Source organism: Paroedura picta, chromosome 7 (genome assembly GCF_049243985.1).
Source record: "Paroedura picta isolate Pp20150507F chromosome 7, Ppicta_v3.0, whole genome shotgun sequence".
NCBI lineage: Eukaryota > Metazoa > Chordata > Lepidosauria > Squamata > Gekkonidae > Paroedura > Paroedura picta.
In genome coordinates this window covers 12825338-12847704 of record NC_135375.1, presented here as the reverse complement: position 1 = coordinate 12847704, position 22367 = coordinate 12825338, and the positions used below count along the sequence as shown (strand labels likewise).

General features: G+C 48.4%; 1 protein-coding gene across 5 annotated transcripts in view; it reads right to left on the bottom strand.

Moving 5' to 3' along the window:
* Window positions 1-22367, bottom strand: part of CTIF (cap binding complex dependent translation initiation factor) — a 150332-nt gene that overhangs the window by 55608 nt on the left and 72357 nt on the right. For all 5 annotated transcript variants that reach the window (XM_077346752.1, XM_077346753.1, XM_077346754.1 and 2 more), the window contains one exon: window positions 11713-11789. In XM_077346752.1, the coding sequence (XP_077202867.1) occupies window positions 11713-11789 (77 nt within the window). The remainder of the gene's footprint in view (window positions 1-11712; window positions 11790-22367) is intronic.

Genomic DNA, 22367 nt, shown 5'->3' with positions numbered 1-22367 from the left:
ATGATGATCAAAAAGGAGAGCTGCGGGCCCTGGCGGAACTATCAACCTTCCGCAGGGCCTGTAAGACGGAGCTCTTCCGCCAGGCTTTTGGTTGAGGCTGGGGAGGAAGAGCTGTCCAGAGATTTACAAACTGGAGGTCCCGCCTAGTGAAAGAGGCTGTGTAAGATCCACCTGGTTGTGCCAGAGAATGGATGCAGATGGGGTAGGTGATCTACCGAATGGGATGGGGAGGGATGTTGCTTCCGCCAGCTGTTGGAGTTTTTAGATTGTACTGTTATTTTATTGGGGATTAATTGAGTGGGGTTTTATGGAAACTGATATATTTTATCTTTTATCTTTTTGTAAGCTGCCTCGGGCCGACTTTATCGGGAGGGGCGGGGTATAACTTAAAAAAAAAAGAAAGTAAAACTGTACACAGGATTCCAAATGAGGACACACATGGGCACTGCAAAATCGGCCTTTTATTCTCAATCCCTTTCCTAATAATCCCTAACAGGGGCTTGGTCTTTTTCAGTGTTGTAGCACACTAGCTGACATTTTCATATGGCTGTCGACTATGGCCCCAAGAAATTAGGGTTGTGCGAACTGAAGTGGCCATTCCCGCCCGAAGCAGCCAGCACTGGGAACAGGAACGGCCGCTTCATATGCCGAATCGAACGACCCTACCTGAGGATCTTTTCCCCTCTCAGTCACAGCAAGTTCAGACTAGGGGAACGCATTTGGATTGACTAAACCTGGGGGGGTGGGGGGACCCTGAATTAATGTTGATTTGGAGTCTTCCCCTGAGTTTTTTCAGCTGAGTCACGATTTCCGACTTTGATTCAGTCGCCGAATCGCTAAACCCAAATTCGTCCAGCTTTTGATTCGGGTCCTGAATTGCTGCTGCAGAGGGAGACATTTAAAGGGTTCAGACTGAGCTATGAACGGAGGCATCCCGGGTCCAGGAAGTGGTGATTTGAAAGCTACTGCTGTGGGGGCTGACCCTGGGGTGCCCCCCTGACAGCTCAGTTTAACCCAGGGGGTTCCCCAAGGATCAGATGTTTGGCAGGCTGAGAGGAGGCCAGTCTGAACCAGCTCCCCTCACACAGCCCGAGAGAAGCCTCTCTGTGCATCAGTTGTTTGTAGGCTCTGTGGGGGAGGAATTTAAATGGATCTAGGTCACTGTCAATGCCTTAGAACTGAAACCAGATTCAAGTGAATGGCCGTGTTGCTCTGAAGCAACACCACCAATTTAGAGTCCCGTGGCACCTTTAAGACCCACAATTTTTATTTTACTTTTATTTCATCCATTGATGTAATTTAATACTTTGAATAAAATTTGTGGGTCTTAAAGATGCCCCCGGATTCTAAATTTGTTCTTAGAACTGAAACATTCAGCTTTCCCAAATCCCCCTGAACCTGAATCCGGAAAATAATAATTTGTTTTTTGCACACCCCTAGTTCAGACCCCATTAACCTCTTCTTGAAGTTGGGATCTTTTTGTCGCAGTGTTCATTACCTTATACCTTCCTTTCACTTTTCTAGACCAGGGGTTGTCAAACAGCGGCCCTCCAGATGTCCATGGACTACAATTCCCAGGAGCCCCTGCCAGCGAATGCTGGCAGGGGCTTCTGGGAATTGTAGTCCATGGACATCTGGAGGGCCGCAGTTTGACTACCCCTGTTCTAGACTGTGGTACATTGCAAGCGCTTTGGCCTGAACGTTTGCAGCACAGGCCTGTCCTCTTCTTGCAGATCACATAACGAGACAGTGGCTACATTTAATTTTAAAATTAAGCCGCACCGCCCACCCGTTCACCTAATCCTGGCTGGAGCCCGATGCTACCAAAGATGGGTTCTCTCTCCTCCCCCCTCAGCCTCCGCAGCTGTAAATAGGACATACATTTAAACAATTTCCCTGCCCTTCCCGTCCCCTTTTTGTTACAGCTGTTTTTATTTACATCTTCACAAATCTTTGACCCAGGGCAACAAACCATGTTTTAAAAAAAATCCCTATAAAATATTTTGTCACAGGGGCCTCCGTCAACAAACACTGGCTGTTTCGGCATTATAGTGAGATCCTGGAAGGGCTGTCATTAGAGGTGAGAGGCTGTGAAAAGCAAGGATGCGGGGGGCGGGATAGGAAGATCCCTGAGGCATCATGTCACCTCCAGTAAAAAATAGAAGCAACACTGGTAGCTCTAGGAATCACTAGAAACTCTATGGTTTCACCATAGAGTTTCTGATGATTCCTAGAGCTACCTAGGGGATCAGCAGCCCTGGGAGTTATGTTATTTATATATTTATTTATAATTTAATTTATATACTGCCATTCCCAGCATCACTGGCTCGTGGCGGTTCACAACATGTATACAATAAAACATCATACATGTCCTGATTTTCCACATCACATGGCGACTTTCGATTTCTGGTTTTCATATATTACACACCAAGGAAGGCAGCTCTCAGAGAAACATGTGCTTCTGTCATATGACAGGCCAGTCCTATATAGAGTTACTCTAGTGTAAGCTTACTGAAATCAGCGGGCTTAGAAAGGAGTAGTGCTGTATAGCAGTGGTCCCCAACCCCCGGTCCGAGGACTGGTACCAGTCCGTGGATCAGTCGGTATCGGGCCGCGGCTCCTCGACCTCCTCCCCAACTGCTGCTTCGGGGGCTGCTCTGCCACTATGCCACCGGCTCACCTTTGGTGCTCTCCAGCGGCCGCCATGGCTGGGGCTCCCCCTCGGCGTGGCACTGTGCAGCTGCTGCTGGCAGCACCCCCAGAGGGCGGCAGGAAGTCAGGGGCGCCAGCGGGAGAGCAAGTGGAGCAGGGGCTCAGGTGGCGAGGACGTCCCTCGGCAAAATACTATCCCCCCCCCCAGGCCTCATTTTCAATTGCTGACCAGTCCCCAGTGATAAGAAGGTTGGGGACCACTGCTGTATAGGATCTACTGTTAAACACTTGAAAGTAGAAATTGTGTGGGTTATTATGAATCCCCACAAAATCCAGCTCCTATTGCCTCTGTATTATTATCCCCAGCTAAGCATCCAGAATTAAACTTGTTGGTCTTAAAGTTGCTGCTGGACTCAAACTTTATTCAAAAACATGGCGAGGTAAGAGATTCTGAGGTGACTAATTCACGACAAGGCCACCTACTAAGCTTCACGTCTAGACAGAAGACTGCAAGGGGAGCCTTGCTGGATCAGACCGACAGTCTCCTGGTCCAAAGAGACATTCCACCAGGCCCCGAGGCCAAAGTGTACTGGTTACAGTGCCAGACTGGGAAGATCCAGGTTCCAATCTCCACTCACCAGGAAATTCATGCTTGCAGCTGCATCTCCTTCACAGTCTTCTTATAGGGATAAAATAACAAGGGAGAGCCATATTGTTCAAGCTGATGTTATGTTAAAGGTAAAGGTAAAGGTATCCCCTATGCAAGCACCAGGTCATGTCTGACCCTTGGGGTGATGCTCTCTAGCGTTTTCTTGGCAGACTCAATACGGGGTGGTTTGCCAGTGCCTTCCCCAGTCATCACCGTTTACCCCCCAGCAAGCAAGCTGGGTGCTCATTTTACCGACCTTGGAAGGATGGAAGGCTGAGTCGACCTTGAGCCGGCTGCTGGGATTGAACTCCCAGCCTCATGGGCAGAGCTTTCAGACTGCATGTCTGCTGCCCTACCACTCTGCGCCACAAGAGGCTCCATGTTATGTCATGATTGTTATATTGTTATGATGTTCCATGTAATCTATAACATTATATGTAAGCCACCCAGAGCTGTGTGGAATGGCTGATATAAAAATCCAAACAAACAAACAAACAAACAAGCAATATCTCCAAGCTCCTTGAAGGAAAGGCAAGATAAAAATTGAAATGCGCTCAGTAAATGAACAAATTATTTCCTGCCCCCCAACAACCTATGTTGAGAGGTAGTTTTTCCCCCCTTCCTATCAGTGTCCCAGATTCTCAAGACCAGCCTAAATATTATACACCTCCCTCCTCTCTCAACTTTCCCCCCCTTCCCCCCAGCTTGGCTCCTTCCACGGTTAGGGTAAAACTGTACTTTCCCACCAAGCTCTCGGAGTCCAGCTTGTGAGAACTGGACCACGCCTCTTCTCTGGGGAGGCAGCAAGCACATTTCCTAAACAAACAATCCGTTTGATGACACAAAACTGCAGTGGGTCTAAAAATCGCTGTGAACATGAATGAGTTTTCACGCTTATGGGGAGGGCAGTGTGACTGCTTGGGCCGTACGTAAAGCCCTGCATTAGCCCGTCCACCCAGCCAACCAAGAATCGAAGGGCTGTTTGGAAACTCACAGCCAGCTACATTCCTGTACTATTTATATTCCTGAATGGAGGGCTGGTACGAACAGAATATAAAGAACTGGCAGGACAGAGATGGAAATAGCACGGCATTCAAGGTAGCATGACGGTATTGTGGATGGGAACTTTTAATTCGCCCGTGTCCAAAAAGGTCGGAAAGGATTGTGAGTCTTAGTGACTCCTGTAGGTAAAATCACCCTGGGCAAAGCAGTTTAAAAAATAAATAAATAAATCCAGGGGAAGCTGATCGTCCAAGAAAGTGGACAAGAACAATCTAATGAGAATAAGTCTAAGTAAACATTGGATTCATCTACAGAAATGTTTAAGACAAATTTAGGACAAATTCCGGTGGGGGAAAGGAGAGTTTCATGCATTCAGGCTTGTCAAAGGAGGAATAATGGAACCATAGAGCAGGTAGACAAGAATTATCTAATGAGAATATGTCTAAGAAAACATTCTATTCATCTACAGAAACGTTTAAGACAGATTTCCAGTGGGGGAAAGGAGAGTTTCATGCATTCATGCTTGTCAAAGGAGGAATAATCATAGAGTGGGAAGGGGTTCTCCAGGGTCATCTGGCCCAACCCCCTACACAATGCAGCATCATGCCGAAACATGTGGATGGGTCATGGTAGATTAACCTCTACAGATGAAACCTTTCCCTTGCCTGTTGAGAAAGCCTGCTCTAAATGATTGAGCCTCCCCTTACACCCTGGAAACTCCATCTCCTTGACTTAGCGATAAGGGTCCTAAGACCACTCTGACAACAGAAGAGCTAGTTTTTTCTACCCCACTTTTTGCTACTCAAAGGAGTCCTAGAGCAGCTTACAATCACCTACCCAACAATAGACACCCTGTGAGGCAGGTGGGGCTGAGAGAGCTCTGGAAGAATTGTGGATGGCCCAAGGTCACCCAGCTGGCTGCATGCGGAGGAGGAAAGGGGAATCAAACCCGGTTCCCCAAATTAGAGGCTCTTAGCAAAATTCAAAGACCTAGTGGATGTTTTTCAGCATTCTTCCATTTGCACCAGGGGTGGCCAAATGGTAGCTTTCCATATGTCCATGGACTACAATTCCCATGAGCCCCAAGGGCTCATGGGAATTGTAGACTATGGACATCAGGAAATCCAGTTCGGCCACCCCTGATCTACATGTTGACTAAGGACAGCCACCCCATTAGAACATCACACCTTCCAGCCAAGCAATTCTGCCGGTCAGATTTCGGACAGGTAGGAGAAAAGCTTGTTTTATAGGTCATTTGTTCTGCCTTAATCTGATGTCTGAATGCACCCTTGTTCCTCGGTGAAAGATACTGTCTTATTTTGTGCAGACAGGAGTTTATCCTTGCTGGAGAACAAGAAGTTTAAGGATGGATTATGAGATTTCAGCAGCCTCTAAATCCGGCAGGCCTGTGATTGCCGGAAGAATGACATCTTGTGTCAACGAACTGCGTGAGAGGCACGTACTGAATGGGTGGAAGGGTTTTCTTTGCTTGGCTTTGCAATTTGCTCTCTTAATTTCCACTCAGGGTCTGCCTGTTCTTGCGTTCAGCAAAGATTCTGTTGACATAATGAGCACTACGGGGGACCCGAATGCTTTTGTATAACGGCCTCCCCTTATTTCATAGAATCATAGAGTTGGAAGGGACCTCCTGGGTCATCTAGTCCAACCCCCTGCACTATGCAGGACACTCACATCCCTATCGCTCATCCACTGTCACCTGCCACCCCCTTGAGCCTTCACAGGATGAGCCTCTCCATCAGATGGCTATCCAGCCTCTGCTTAAAAATCTCCAAAGATGGAGAACCCACCACCTCCCGAGGAAGCCTGTTCCACTGAGGAACCGCTCTAACTGTCAGGAACTTCTTCTGGATGTTTAGAGGGAATTTCTTTTGACTTAATTTCACATCCACGGTTCTAAATTCTCCCTCATCCTTCAAAAGCGTGACTTCAATAATTCTGTGCAGGAGAAAATATGCAAATTCGAGGCAGTTTCCAGGAGATAATGTACAAACTGAATGTCGTTTCATAGCCCCCCTCCGAAGAAGAAGAACTGGTTTTATACCTCGCTTTCCACTACCCAAAGGAGCCCCTAATCGCTTTATTTATTTATTTACTTATATACCTCCTTCCCTTTTGGCTCAGGGCACTTGACATTAAAACTGTCATAGTACAACGCAATGCAATGAAACATCTTGACCAGGGGTAGTCAAACTGTGGCCCTCCAGATGTCCATGGACTACAATTCCCAGGGGCTCCTGGGAATTGTAGTCCATGGACATCTGGAGGGCCGCAGTTTGACTACCCCTGATCTTGACTTTATACAGTGACATCTTTAACAACAGGAACTTGCATTGAGTAACGCAGTTTGTAATTAAACAAATAACTTTCAACAATCGGGGACTTGGATGATTGAAGTAGAAGAAGAAGAAGAAGAAGAGTTGGTTCTTATATGCTGCTTTTCCCTACCCGAAGGAGGCTCAAAGCGGCTTACAGTCGCCTTCCCATTCCTCTCCCCACAACAGACACCCTGTGGGGTAGGTGAGGCTGAGAGAGCCCTGATATCACTGCCCGGTCAGAACAGTTTTATCAGTGCCGTGGCGAGCCCAAGGTCACCCAGCTGGTTGCATGTGGGGGAGCGCAGAATCGAACCCAGCATGCCAGATTAGAAGTCCGCACTCCTAACCACTACACCAAACTGGCTCTCTGATCACCCTAATAATTTCTTTATGCTGTATTAAACAAGTTCTGATGGCTTCAGACAGATTCTGTCCAGTTCCTCTTCCCATATCACATGTCATAACTGATGGTACATCAGTAATCACATTTTTCGGCTTTCGATCAGGACATGTAACACGCTCATTCTCATACAAAGGCCTCGATCCAACCATCCATGCACGGAACCCAGAGATCCTTCCCATGTTCCTCTCTGTTCCTGCAGCCATCTTCTGACACCTGGGAGGACCCTCCACAGGACTGAGGGCTACCCATGAGGAGGAACAGCCGGATGGGTTGGAAGGGTTAGAATGACAAGGCACAAGGGGGTAAAATCCCTTCTCCTCCTTCTTCCCGAAGCACAGTTTAGGTAAGAGGAGGCAGAAAGTTCATTCTCTTGTCCTTTCCTCTCAACTGTGTCTCTTCACTTCCTTTCCCTGCGCTCACCCCCTGTGTCATTCTCACTCCTTCCTTCTCCATCACAGCTGTCTTTCCCTTCTTCGTGCTAGATCTGCCAGTCAGACCAAGAATGCCAGCTGCACTGATTTCCTGAGCCTTCATTCAGTCAACAGTTTCTATTTTCAAGGGGATTTTAGCCCTCCTCCAAATGTTGTTACTTTTCTGTTTTTCAATCCGAATTTCCCCTCAGTCTTACAGACACATCTCTGCACTCTGTACATGGCCCCACGGTGCAGGTTTTTCGATCCGCACTCTGGGGGCCAGTTTCAGAATCACCCGTACGACTGCTTCTGTAGGATCACCACTGATGCTTTCTGTAAATCAAAACCGAACGAGACAATAATGCTGTTTCTGTACGGCTTCAGAGAGGAAGCCATCTGGGACAATGTCACTCATAGCATGCGGGCAGATAATGCTCCACAAAAGGATTGTGGCCGCAGGAGGAAAGTTGGTTTAATTACAGGAGATAATCAGAGCAGGTGCCTTAAAGTCCTCAAGGGACTGTAAAGCCAATGACAATGGGAAGAGCGGGGAAATGTAGAAAGCCACTTGGCCAACGCTGCACGTCGGGCGCAGGGATAACAAAATGAAGTCTGCAACAGAGAAGGCTTTGTACGTGGGCTCACTACGCGGAAAAGAAGGTTGCAAAAAAAGAAGCTAGCTTTTGCCCTGGTGCTACGGTGTAGCTGATAAACCACACTGAATAGAGAGACTGGGGTGATGGGATGAAATCTTCCACCTGCTCTCCCGCCTAATGTCTTGTGATCCCACCTAACGTCAACCAATGCTATGGATGCTGCTTTCTCATTTTGTTTCCTGTTCTGCCTTTCCATTGCTTTTCACTGTCATTCATTCATTCATTCATTCATTCATTCATTCATTCGATTTTAAAGGTTAAAGGTAAAGGTATCCCCTGTGCAAGCACCGAGTCATGTCTGACCCTTGGGGTGACGCCCTCCAGCATTTTCATGGCAGACTCAATACGGGGTGGTTTGCCAGTGCCTTCCCCAGTCATTACCGTTTACCCCCCAGCAAGCTGGGTACTCATTTTGCCAACCTCGGAAGGATGGAAGGCTGAGTCAACCTTGAGCCGGCTGCTGGGATTGAACTCCCAGCCTCCTGGGCAGAGCTTTCAGACTGCATGTCTGCTGCCTTATCACACTGCGCCACAAGAGGCTCTTTGTGGCAGGTTACAACAGATAAAATCCCCAGATAAAATATATCCCTAAATATATCCCTAAAATATACAATCCATAATATCCTATCCAGTATCCAAGATATATAAAATATAAAATGTAATGCAGCGACATAAAAACAACTACCCCCTCTCCCAAATACCAACTCCGGGGGTGGACATGGGAGAACAGTCGCCAATAGAGTGATCCAGGAGGGGGGTCCAGATCTTCCTAGTGCTCCGGCCTCAACCATAAATCTGGTGGAAGGTCTCCATCTTGCTGGCCCTGCGGAATTCCAAAAGTTTCTGCAGGGCCCGCAGCTCTTCCGGGAGCTCATTCCACCAGGTAGGGGCCAGGACTGAGAAGGCCCTTAGGCCTTTAGACTGCTTGCAGAATCTGTATCAAGTTTAGATGGAATTTAGAATCATAGAATCATAGAATTGGAAGGGACCTCTTGGATCATCTAGTCCACCCCCCTGCACTATGCAGGACACCCACAACCCTATCACTCATCCACTGTCACCTGCCACCCCCTTGAGCCTTCACAGAATCAGCCTCTCTGTCAGATGGCTCTCCAGCCTCTGTTTAACAATCTCCAAAGATGGAGAACCCACCACCTCCCGAGGAAGCCTATTCCACTGAGGAACTGCTCTGATTGTCAGGAACTTCTTCCGGATGTTTACATGGCCACACCCCATTCCTAAAAACACCAGAAAAGGTATTGGCAGGTCCCTGAGCTCAAGAGGAGGAAGAGCACCAGCACTGATGACCTAATCCTACCCCTCTGCAGACCGGATTTGGCTCAGAGGTGGGTTGGTTGCTGGCCCTTCTTCCACCTCTTACCTCACTCCAGTAGGAAACGGGGATTCACTTTGCTTTTCTTAACCCCAGGCTGCCGTGTTATCAAAAGTGGAAACGAATGAACAAAACGGGTCACAAGCACCTTACAAGGCATTTGCGTTCCTGGTGGGGGGAAATGGAAAGCGGGCAGATACTCCAGGCGTTTTGGTGTTCGCTTCCTCAAGATGGGAAACTAATTAAAGAATCACGGAACTAAATTTTTTTTAAAGCAGAGGAGAAGTTCCACGTGACCGTTAAAGTATGAAGCCAAATTAACAGTAGGAAGCTCACCTGGCAAACGCAGCGCTGGAAAGTTTAGGGACACGTTTGTGTAAGCCTGTTATTTAACAAACGAGCCTCGCTTGGGGCCACTTTGATCTTTAAGGGCAGAATGGATCACCCTCCCCGTCCCCTTCTTTTTCCACATGGACGTAGCTCATAAACACAAATCATGCTTATCTTTGTGTTTTTTGAAAAAAACCCTCGTATTTTAATCATTTTACAATCCAAAGCGGCTGTTACGTTAAATATGAGCTGGACTGGCACAGATTAGCTTTGTAACACAGATGATTCCTTAAAAGTTGTCACATCCTTTCGCTGTGAGTAGCCTGTGCTGGTTCAGAAGTCCTAAAATGACCTCTGGGGAGGGAGGCGAATTGGATGGCGTGGCCATAAGGGCCGACGCTGTGCCTGTGAACCCGAGCAAAATTTCCAGGAGCAGCGGCCTACTCAGGGGTGGGGAAGAAGGTTGAGTTGGTAATTAGGGAGGCCGACCTCCAGGGTAGCCTTGCTCAAAGTGCTGAGAACTCCCTGAAACCTTCTTCAGCCTTCAATAAACCCCAGAGGTGGTACGATCATGCAGAATATGGTAGGGAAGCAGAACTGTGGACACGCCCACCTGGGGCTCCTCCCCTTCTGCTGACTCATGTTCTGTGTCTGGTCTACTAAGACCCCCAGATCCTTTTCATATGTACTACTGCCAAGACAAGTCTCATAGAATCATAGAATCATAGAGTTGGAAGGGGCCATACAGGCCATCTAGTCCAACCCCCTGCTCAACGCAGGATCAGCCCAAAGTCTCACCCATCCTATAGTGATGCATTTGATTTTTCCTTTCTAAATGAAGAACTTTACATTTATCACTACTGGAATTCATTTTAGCCCAGTTTTCAAGCCTGTCAAGATCATCTTGTATTCTGGTTCTGTCTTCTGGTGTGTTTGCTGTCCATCCCAGTTTAGTGTCATTTCCAAATTTAATAAGCACCTCCTCTACTCCTTCATCCAAATCATTTATAAATATGTTGAACAACACAGGGCCCAGGACAGATCCCTGAAGCGCTCCACTCATCACTCCTCTCCAAGAAGATGATGAACCATTCACAAGAACCCTGTCAACTGGATCTCGATTCACCTAACAGTAATAAGATCCATAGTGCATTTTACCAACTTGTCAATATGAACAGCCTTACTGAGATCAAGGTAAACTATGTCCACAGCATTCGCCTTAAGGAATTGGGGAGCTCCCCCTCACTGGTGGTCTTCAAGCAGTGGCTGGACAGAGATTTATCCTGGATGCTTGAGGCTGATCCTGCACTGAGAAGAGGGCTGGACTAGATGACCTCTGTGGACCCTTCCCACTCTAGGATTCTAGAAGTCTAGTTCAGCAGTGGGAGGGGCTTCCTAAGGAGGTGGGGAGCTCCCCCTCACTGGCTGTCTTCAAGCAGCGGCTGGACAGATCCTTCTCCTGGATGCTTGAGGCTGGACTAGATGGCCTGGATGGCCCCTTCTCACTTTAGGATTCTATGACTCTTTGGCTCTCGCCTGACATTCTGATGACCACTTTGGGCTATTCAGTCTCTTTGATCCTCCTCTCCAGCCTTTGGCTTTCGCCCTTCCACACCCCATTATACAAGTCCTTCTGCTGCACAAAAACTCACAACCACTCTGTCTGCGGAATGTATTTCACCTCTGAGAAAACCAGGTACAACAGGCTTCAGTAATGGAATCCAGCTTTTGGCTCCCAAGAGTCCAGCATTTTGGTTGCTAACCACTAGCCGGCTCCTGACGTTTGCTTATTCCCCCATAGATCAAACAGGCAATATTGACCTGGAATTTTTCTGTTTCAGTGCCATAAAAGTGTGAAGTAGAGAATAATATTAAAATCGCTGGATTAAAAAAAAAAGATACTTAGACAATACTTTTCAGGATTCCTTTTCCCCTTACCTCCGGTCGTTCCTCCTCCTCCTGAATAATTTTTTGGTGTGTGCAATTTCCGCTTCATTTGGCAAAGGATGATAGCCCTGGTGCGAAAAAGGAAGGGGAAAAGTCATTTTTTTCAGAGAGAGGAGCCAAATGCTAATAACCCAGGACTCTGGAGGTCTTGTGAACTTGCCATGGTCTCTCCCCCCCCCCCCCAAATGGACTGAATCAACTTTCTTTGCTGAAAATAATGAGATCTAAATGGAACAAGCTAACAGGATTATTCTTATTATATACTTTAATTTCTAGCCTGCCACTGCAAGCATGATCAGGGTGGCTCAGAGTATATTGGCAATACGGCACAAAACCTGATAAAACATCTTGAAAGCCATTGCCGTTTTAAAATTATGTCATTGATCTCTTTCTTCGTAACGCCACTGGCTTTCCTGTATAAAGGTAAAGGTAAAGGTATCCCCTGTGCAAGCACCGAGTCATGTCTGACCCTTGGGGTGACGCCCTCCAGCGTTTTCATGGCAGACTCAATACGGGGTGGTTTGCCAGTGCCTTCCCCAGTCATTACTGTTTACCCCCCAGCAAGCAAGCTGGGTACTCATTTTACAGACCTCGGAAGGATGGAAGGCTGAGTCAACCTTGAGCCGGCTGCTGGGATCGAACTCCCAGCCTCATGAGCAGAGCTTTCAGACTGCATGTCTGCTGCCTTACCACTCTGCGCCACAAGAGGCTCTTGGCTTTCCTGTATACGGCTATTCTAAGCTGATGGTGGGGTGGTTCTTTCAGTGGGGGGAATAGCTGCTACAACAGAGGATGCTGAGATGGGAAAGGCAAAGGGAGGCCTGGATCTCGTCAGATAGCCCAGATCTCGTAAGCTAAGCAGGGTCGGCCCCAGCCAGTATTCGGACGGGAGACCGCCAGGAAAATCCAGGGTCATGACGCAGAGGCAGGCAATGGCCAACCACTGCTGAACGCCTCTTGCCTCAAAAACCCTACAAGAGGCAGAACTGAACTGAGAAACCCCCAGGAAAGAAACCCAATTTATATACAATCATGAACAATGGATCTTCATGCCATTGGTCAGTTTTGGTTTAATTTCTGTGAAAGAGCACTTGCATAATTTTATGGTTGGGGGTCACCACGACATGAGGAACTGGATTAAAGGGTCGCGGCTTTAGGGGGGTTGAGAACCAATGCCCTACAGCAGGGGTCGTCAACCTGTGGTCCTCCAGATGTTCATGGACTACAATTCCCATGAGCCCCTGCCAGCAAATGCTGGCAGGGGCTCATGGGAATTGTAGTCCATGAACATCTGGAGGACCACAGGTTGACGACCCCTGCCCTACAAGATGATGGCAAAAGTAAAATAAAAAATTAACTGTGTGGCCCAGTGGAGTCTCGCATTGCGCTGGTTCAGGCGTTGGCAGATGTGCTTTGTGCCTGCTCCTGAACATCTTTCTACAATAAATCTCCCAAATCTTCCCAGTGCTTTTTTAGCGCCTGGACTGCACAGCTTCCCACGAGTTCCAACTTTCCACCCAGTCCTTCCCAAGACGCATAAATAAATAAAACATTAATTTTACAAAAAAAAAAGAACTCCAAAAAAGACCAACGAAACAGTAAATCATATTAAATATATATGCAAATCCGCCTAACGGATCCCAGTCGCAGAATTTAAGAGGTTTGGGATGGATACTGGATATTCCTGGAATACAGACAAGGGCTATCGGTGCCCAATTTAAGTTCACCCTGGGATTCCTGCATCCCTGGTTCTGTTTGGGCCTGGGGGAAGGGAGGTTACGGTCTCTCTCCGTCTCCCCGAGATGGTTCGAAGGCTCCTGAGTTTGTGTAAAGAGCTCTGCGGTTCTTGGAAGAGATGAAACTCACTAATAATTGCGAGGCATTCTTTATTTTCTTAGAACTACAAAGCTGTCCTGGCCTCGATAGGCAGTAAAAGTATTTTATTTGTGCAGCTCTGTTCTTTGCAAAACCGGCTGTCTCAAAAAACAAACAAAAAAACCCCTCTGTAAAAACCACTCTTCAGAGATCTATAACCATCCATTCTTAGCCTCCCCCGGAGACCATTTCTTGCTGCGAACGGTGAATCACCGCTGGAGGGAAGCTGCTTCGACTCTCAATGCCGAAAAACGATCTAAGAGGGGCCTGGCAAATCACTGTTTTGAGATAACCGCTCGTGGACTGATTTGGACACACAGCTGTCACGAGTCACAGAAGTGATCGGGTCGGGTAGCCAACCTCAAAGGGAAAGCTGGAGATCTCCTGGGATTACAAGTGGTTTCCAGGCGACAAAGTCCAGTTCTGTGGGAATATGCAAGATCGGCAGTGTGCAGGATTGAGCAGAGGCAGTCAATCAGTTCACCTTGGCATTCCAAAAGTACAACAAGGCAGAAGAAGAGGAAGAGTTGGTTGGGGGGGTGGCCTGAAGACGTGGAGGGGGCAGTTCCCAGTGGCTCCACGAGAAGTCTAGGACAGCCGGGAAGCGGCCCCCATATTGACCCCCCCATAATCCCCAAGGAGGTGGGGAGCTCCCCTTCACTGATGGTCTTTAAGCAGCAACTGGACAGATATTTCTCATGGATGCTCGAGGCTGATCCTGCATTGAGCAGGGGTGGTAGAGGACTAGATAGGCTTCACGGCATCTTCCAACTCTATGGTAGTTTGCACGGCATCTTCCAACTTTATGGCTGATCACATGGGAAACCCCCAAAAAGGCAGCTTAGAAAATGGGTTTCCCTGGTTACCGGGCTGCGAAAACTGCGGTGGAGTGGAAGAGTCGGAGTCAGGGAAGAGGAGCTATTTTTACTGCCGTTCCTGTAGTGGAATGCAGCCGTGGAGAATATTTGTGGGCCTAGGGCTCGGCCATCCCCTGCATGTCCTCACTGTAACCGGGCAGGATCAAGCAATTTTGTTTTGCCATGATGACGAACTCTGGGGAAAACCTGATGAGCCAGAAGCTGAATTCATAAATTCTCTTTTGCGCAAACTTGTACGATGTGGTTTCACTCCCCCCTTCCAAGCGAGGGGAAATAAAACTGACCGCTGAAATGGCCGGCAGCCATTTAAACCTCACGGCATGACAGGCCGGACTGTCGGTTGTGAGGTTCCACTGGCTGCCAGCCATTTAAATCCTCTGTTTCGCTTCTCCCCCTAAGGGAAGTGAAACTGCGGGTTTTAAATGGCTGGCAGCCATCCAGCCTCAAAGTAGATGGGCAGATCCGTCAAGGTGGGAAGTTTAAATGGCTGACAGCCATTTCAGCAGTCGGTTCTGCTTCCCCTCGCTTGGAAGGGGAGAGTGAAACGGACACACACCGCTAGAAGGCTGATATGACTGCCAGCCATGCATTTGATCCATTTTGCTCCCTCCCGCCTGCAAGAGATGCAGTTTTTTTTTTTGGGGTGGTGGTGGTGGTTGTAACTCACTTTTTACTACCCAAAGGAGTCTCAAAGTGGCTTACAATAGTCTCCTCCTCCTCTCCCCACCTTGTGAGGAAAGTGGGGCTGAGAGAGCTCTGGAAGAATTGCTCAGTCAGAACAACACTATCAGGGCTGAGACGAGCCCAAGGTCACCCATCTGGCTTTATGTGGAGGAAGAGTGGGGAATCAAACCCGGCTCCCTAGTTTAAACCACACCTTTCTTAACCACTGCACCATGCTGGCTCTCTCCATTTAAATTGAACTGTAACAGGAGGCAGCCCACAACTGGCTGTAGTAGCAGGGAGCTCTACGCTCCCGTGTCCCAGCTGATTCTGGTTTTAACTTTTATCATTTTTTTCTTCTTGGATCTTCTGGACCCCCAAAATATCGGAATTTCCCAAAAACCCTGGATCCAAGTACCATATCAGTGCTAAGATCTGGAGCTTTTTGGGAATACCAAAATTAAGGTAAAGGTATCTCCTGTGCAAGCACCAAGTCATGTCTGACCCTTGGGATGACGCCCTCTAGCGTTTTCATGGCAGACTCAATACGGGGTGGTTTGCCAGTGCCTTCCCCAGTCATTACCGTTTACCCCCCAGCAAGCAAGCTGGGTACTCATTTTACCGACCTCAGAAGGATGGAAGGCTGAGTCAACCTTGAGCCGGCTGCTGGGATCGAACTCCCAGCCTCATGGGCAAAGCTTCAGACTGCATGTCTGCCGCTTACCACTCTGCGCCGCAAGAGGCTCTATACCAAAATTATCCCACCCCAATTTCCCCCCCTGCAAATATCTAGTTACAATGCAATACATGTTTACCCGGGGATAAACCCCACTGATCATACTTGGACTTACTTCTGAGCAGAGCGGCTAGAAAGATAATGGTGAGCAGAAACCGAAAATGTACATCCCTCTCACACATTAGTCCAAACATGTACACATGTGGGTCATGCTCCTTTTGCGATGTGCAACAGCAGCCCCCCCCCTCGGGGTTTCCAGTCAAAGGAATCCAGGGACACATTCAGAATTCCATACAGCTGTGACACATCATCTATTTGTCTAATAAGAACAAGTTGTTTTGACTTCCACCACTCATTAGTTCCAGCAGCCTTTTGCAAACAGGGTTTCATAAACCCTGGGGTTTCTTGAAGGCCCCGGAAGGGTTTCCCGGATGGGTGGGAGTTAATTAATTTTGTATAGATTTAAAATGTGTTAAACATTTATCAGGTGATGTTTATTTATTTACATTTATAGGCCGCCACTATTACATTAGGCATCTCGCGGGGAGGCGGGGAGGGGGGGCGCGGGTTGTCTGGGTGAGGGACAAGGGGGCTCGATTTTTGTGGGGAGGCAGGAGGGGGAGCCTTGGGTGGCCACGAGGGATGCCATCCCTGCTGCCTGCCTGCCCGTAACTCCATCCTGCCTCCAAGCTGGTTTGGGGGCCTAGGCTTCAGGGAGCCTTTTCAGTGCAGCGGAGGGTGATGTGGAGTCCCCACCGGTGCTTCCCCCTGGCTGCCGTCCGCCGAGGCCTGTGAAGGCTTCAGCTAGCCTTTTCAGGGTGGTGGAGAGAGGCGTGGAGTCCTGGCTGGAGCTTCCTGCCTCCACCCTGAAAACGCCTGTGGAGACTTCATTGAGATTTTTCAGGGCAACGAGGCACAAGTCCCAGCCAACACTTCATCACCCCCTGACCCGAAGATGCCTGCCAAGGCCTCTCCAGGCCTCATTTGGCCTACCAAGGGGGGGGGGAAGGGGGCCTAGAGCCCATTGTACTTTGCAATGAAGAAGAAGAAGAAGAAGAAGAAGAAGAAGAAGAAGAAGAAGAAGAAGAAGAAGAAGAAGAAGAGTTGGTTCTTATATGCCGCTTTTCTCTACCCGAAGGAGGCTCAAAGCGGCTTACATTTGCCTTCCCATTCCTCTCCCCACAACAGACACCCTGTGAGGGAGGTGAGGCTGAGAGAGCCCTGATATTACTGAAGAAGAAGAAGAGTTGGTTCTTATAAGCTACTTTACCCTACCCGAAGGAGTCTCAAAGCAGCTTATAATCACCTTCCCATTCCTCTCCCCACAATAGACACCCTGTGAGGTGGGTGAGGCTGAGAGAGCCCTGATATTCCTGCTCGGTCAGAACAGTTTTATCAGTGCTGTGACTAGCCCAAGGTCACCCAGCTGGTTGCATGTGGGGGAGCGCAGAATCGAACCTGGCATGCCAGATTAGAAGTCCTCACTCCTAACCACTGCACCAAACTGGCCGGACATATTCTGCACCATCGTGCCACTTCTGGGGGTTCTCAAAGCCTGAAGGTTTCTCAAAGGTAAAAAAAATCAAGAAAGATTGTGCTAGAGCAGGCTTGTCAACCAGGGTTTCATGAAACCCTGGAGTTCCTTGACGGCCAAGGAATGAGTGGGGAGTTAATTGATTTTGAATATATTTTTTTAAATTTGTTAAACATTTAATCGGGTGATGTGACCATCTACGGTCATGTCAATCCACTTCCCCCCTCCCAAAATGGCCAATGATGGGCCTGGAGGGGGTGGGAAGGGGAGGGGCTCCAGGTGGGCGTGTCCAGAGCTACACTTCCTAACCACGTTCTGCACGATTGCGCCACTTCTGGGGTTTCTCGAAGCGTGAAGAACGTTTCAGGGGTTTCTCAACGGTGAAAAAGTTGAGAAAGGCCAAGTTAAAGCTTTGCAGGCCCGATTATTACAGTATGTGGAACAGACCGCTACTCAACGTGAACTTGGCTTTCCCGAAATGCCCGTCTTGATATTCTGCAGGAGATGTAGCCATGCTTCTCCTCTTCTCCCACCCTCAGACTGTCGCCTCCGTTTGTCCCCAAACTGCAGAGGTTGCATAACCTAGGAAGCATATAAATAACTTACAAAAGAATCTCCCCCTTTGTTGAGAGAACCGGGCAGCCAGTGTGAAAATGGGTGACAATCAGATCTAGGAAATCCAGAGTATTTTTCCCATGTTAGGGCAGGGGTAGGGAACAATACCTCACGAGTGGATGTGGCTGTAATTGTTTTCACCGATGTTATTTTAGTTTTGTTTAGGCTTTTTGCTTATTTGTAAGCATTTCCTGGACCGGGGTCATGTTTAAAAACAGACTCTCCTCTCGAGGTGCCTGCCCTCGTCTGCAGAACGGGAAAAGGGACGTAGCCGGCAAAATGCGAGGCAGATCAAAAATACGCGGAGCCGCCAAGGAAGGCGATTGGGATGCCGGAAAGGAAAGAGACTAATCTGAGGCGACGCGTTTCACCAGCACGTCCGCATCTTGTACAACAAGGGACCAAGCCCTGTGAAGATAGGTTGAGGGACTTGGGAATGTTCAGCCTGGAGAATGTTCAGCCTGGAGAAAACGATAGCCCTCTTTAAGTATTTGAAAGGTTGTCACTTGGAGGAGGGCAGGATGCTGTTTCTGCTGGCTGCAGAGGAAAGGACACGCAGTAATGGGTTTAAACTTCAAGTACAACGATATAGGCTAGATGTCAGGAAAAAGTTTTTCACAGTCAGAGTAGTTCAGCAGTGGAATAGGTTGCCTAAGGAGGTGGTGAGCTCCCCCTCACTGGCAGTCTTCAAGCAAAGGCTGGATACACACTTTTCTTGGATGCTTTAGGATGCTTTGGGCTGATCCTGCGTTGAGCAGGGGGTTGGACTAGATGGCCTGTATGGCCCCTTCCAACTCTTTGATTCTATGATTCTATGATTCTAACTTCTTGTTCTATGGGTTCTGCCGCGGGGCGCTCATGGGAATTGTTCCTTCGAGGTGGTAGTGCTTTTCACCATCGTAAAGAAGCTGGAAGCGGGTACGGAGTTCAACGCACGGAGAACCTTGTGACCATTTTCTTTAAATTTTCTATTATTTATTTATTACTGTTTTATGACTTATATTTCTTACCCGCCACGCCCAAATGGCTCATAGCGGGTTACAAAGTCTGCTTAAAAACCCCAATCAAACTCCCCTTAAAACCCCAGACATAAAATACAATCAAAAAGATAAGGTAGAAAAAAGCAATTTTATACTCATTCAATCCCACCCCCACCCCCCGATACAATCTCCTAGAGGGAGGAGGGAAGAGGGGGCAGATGGAACCTGTGGCTGCCATACACATAGGTCTATCCTGAAAGGGGGAGGGTCGTACAGATGTGCCTTAGCTTGCCGACCTCAACCATAGACCTGATGGAAGAGCTCCGTTTTGCAGGCCCTACAGAACGCTGGAAGCTCCTGCAGGGCCTGCAGCTCCTCCGGGAGCTCCTTCCACCAGGTAGGGGCCAGCAGCGAAAAGGCCCTGGCCCTATTTGAGGCCAGATGCGCTTCCCTGGGGCTGGGAATGACCAACAAATTTGTACCCGCAGAGCGTATACGAGGGGCATAGGGTGTTTGATTCTAGGCGATTGGTTGAGCTTGACCTGAATTCAATCACTTCCCACTGGCCCCATGAGAATCACCACCGAGATGTCCATTCTACGGGGCCGTCAGTATGTTACAGTTAAAATTGGATGTTCTCACCAAGTTTGTTCCATTATGTTACTGTTCTCCTGTTATGACTGGATTGCTGTTGTTCAATTTATCATGTTATCTGTACTGTTTTTTTCTCCCCAGTTCCATGTAAGCCTCAGGGCGGTGGTATATGAATATAATATCAATGAATGAATGAATGAATGAATGAATGAATGAATGAATGATATGCAAGTTTCCAGTCTGTATACAGTGAACGTAGAAGAAGTGTGGGTAATGTTTGACAATATTGCAGAAATTCGGGGGTGGGGATCACAGCAACACCAGCCAACCCTGATATTCCCACTTGAAGGTTCAAATGCCTTGTAGTCTATGAGTAGCTGTGTTGTATCAGGCCAATAGGCCACCCAGTCCAACACTCTGAGTCAAAATCCAGGTATCATCAGGAGGTCCATTGGGGGTACCTTCAAGTACCAAGCAGGATGTGAGCAGCAGATACCTTTCTCTAGCTAGCCACCTGAGCACAGATGATGTCACTGGAAAGGGACATGTTCTAATAGGGGCTATTGAAAAAAATCAGTAGGCTAGCCCAGGGGTAGTCAACCTGTGGTCCTCCAGATGTTCATGGACTACAGCAAACGCTGGCAGGTGCCCATGGTAATTGTACTCCATAAACATCTGGAGGACCACAGGCTGTCTACCCCTGGGCTAGACCACCTTGAGAAGTGAGCCTATAAGAAAATTAGATAAAGCATGTTGGGTCAGGCCAAAGGCCCATCCTTTCTAACACTCTGTCATGAAGTGGCCAAAACCCAAGTGCCATCAGGAGGTCCACTGGTGGGCCAGAACTCCAGAAGTCCTCCCACCACGGCCCCAAGCATGAAGAACACAGACGGTTCCATCTATACCTGGTGGTTGATAGCTGCTCATAGAACTCTGCTCTGCATGTTAAGCTAGTCCCCTCTTGAAGCTGTCTGTGCTTGTAACCACTACCACCACTTATAGAATCATAGAATCCTAGAGTGGGAAGGGGCCATACAGGCCATCTAGTCCAACCCCCTGCTCAACGCAGGATCAGCCCAAAGCATCCTAAAGCATCCAAGAAAAGTGTGTATCCAACCTTTGCTTGAAGACTGCCAGTGAGGGGGAGCTCACCACCTCCTTAGGCAGCCTATTCCACTGCTCAACTACTCTGACTGTGAAATTTGTTTTCCTGATATCTAGCCTATATCGTTGTACTTGTAGTTTAAACCCATTACTGCGTGTCCTCTCCTCTGCAGCCAACTTCCTACAACATAATCCCCCCCCTCCCGCCATTTTATCAATCTGTCTCCATCCATTTCTCCGTGGATTTAAAGAACCACCTCTGGACCCCTGCAGCCCAGCGGCCTCCTCTCTGGTTTGGGCCTCCCTATACTTTAGGATGCGTTAGGATGCTATGGGTTGATCCTGCGTTGAGCAGGGGGTTGGACTAGATGGCCTGTATGGCCCCTTCCAACTCTATGATTCTGTGATTCTGTGATTCTGTGATTCTATACCCGAACGTGGCCGCCCTTTGAGTCTGCGTAACGTGGGCTGCAGAAAGAAAACACCCTTGAAATTAGAACGTCTTTGATGGTCGCGGCGGGGACAGGAACGGCCATGACGTCGGTCCGCTCCTTCCCCATCCTAAAAGAGCGATGCCACCCCGTTTCCGTTCCTGGGTGTGTCTTCACAACCTCTTGGTTAATTAACCAGAGGCTCCGGCGTTGCGGAGGAGGGTCACCACTTCCCCAGCCGCGAAGCCCCCCCCCCCGCCCTCCGCTGGGACATCCTCTCCACCCGACCGACCGAGCCAATAAAACAGAGCAGAGGAAGATCTCCCACTGGATATGGAAGAGCTGGAGGTTAGCATCAATTCTGTGTGCTTGGAAGGGGAAACGGAGCCGCGCTCAAAGACTCGATGGCAAACCGCATTCCCTTTGTCTGGCAAAAGCAAAACCTTCACGGGTTATTTATTGAGGAAGTTTGGCGAGGGTTATATTTGTTCCAGATGCACATTTCCCCTTAACCTCTTGAAGTGGAGCTTCCCAGAGAAGATTTCGCTCTCCATGCTCGGCGGTTCGTTTCCATTTACACAACGCCGGAACAAATAAGTTTAATCTCGCTGCTTTGTCAGTTTGGGGGTAATCGGGGGGGGGGGGGACAAAGGAAAGAGGATAAAAGGAGCTGGGTACGGACCCGGCTTGCTTCAGAAACCAGACTTTGCAGAGGGAGGACAGAGCAGGAAAGAAACGGGGAAATATATCAGGGAAGAGCTGATGAAAAGGAGGGGAAACGGGAGGGCATAGGAAAGGGGTGCTGAACGGCTAGTTGATTTGCCCCTAGGGCAATTGATAGAGAAGAGAGCTAGACGTTTGTTTCCATAATTGCTCAGAACATTTCATGGCCAAACCAAAATTAGAAATCGCTACGGTGCAGAAGAACAATTCTTCAACTGCCTTTCCTCTTATATCGCTGCAACAAAAAGGGCCTTGGGCTTACTCTCTTAGAAAAATTAAAGCAAGCCAGTCAGAGGAACTAGAACACTGAGATAACAAAGCACCATAATGTTGACATATAACAGATGACCCAGGAGGGTCCATTCCATTCAATGATTCTATGAAAAGCAATCCTTTAATGAAGCTTCCCCCTCCAGTTCTCCATTGGGAGAGGAATCATAGTTTCAGGGTTCGGGGAAGGTCAAAGAGCATTGGGGGGGGGGGGCGGACCTTTCAAAATTTGTACACTTCTGG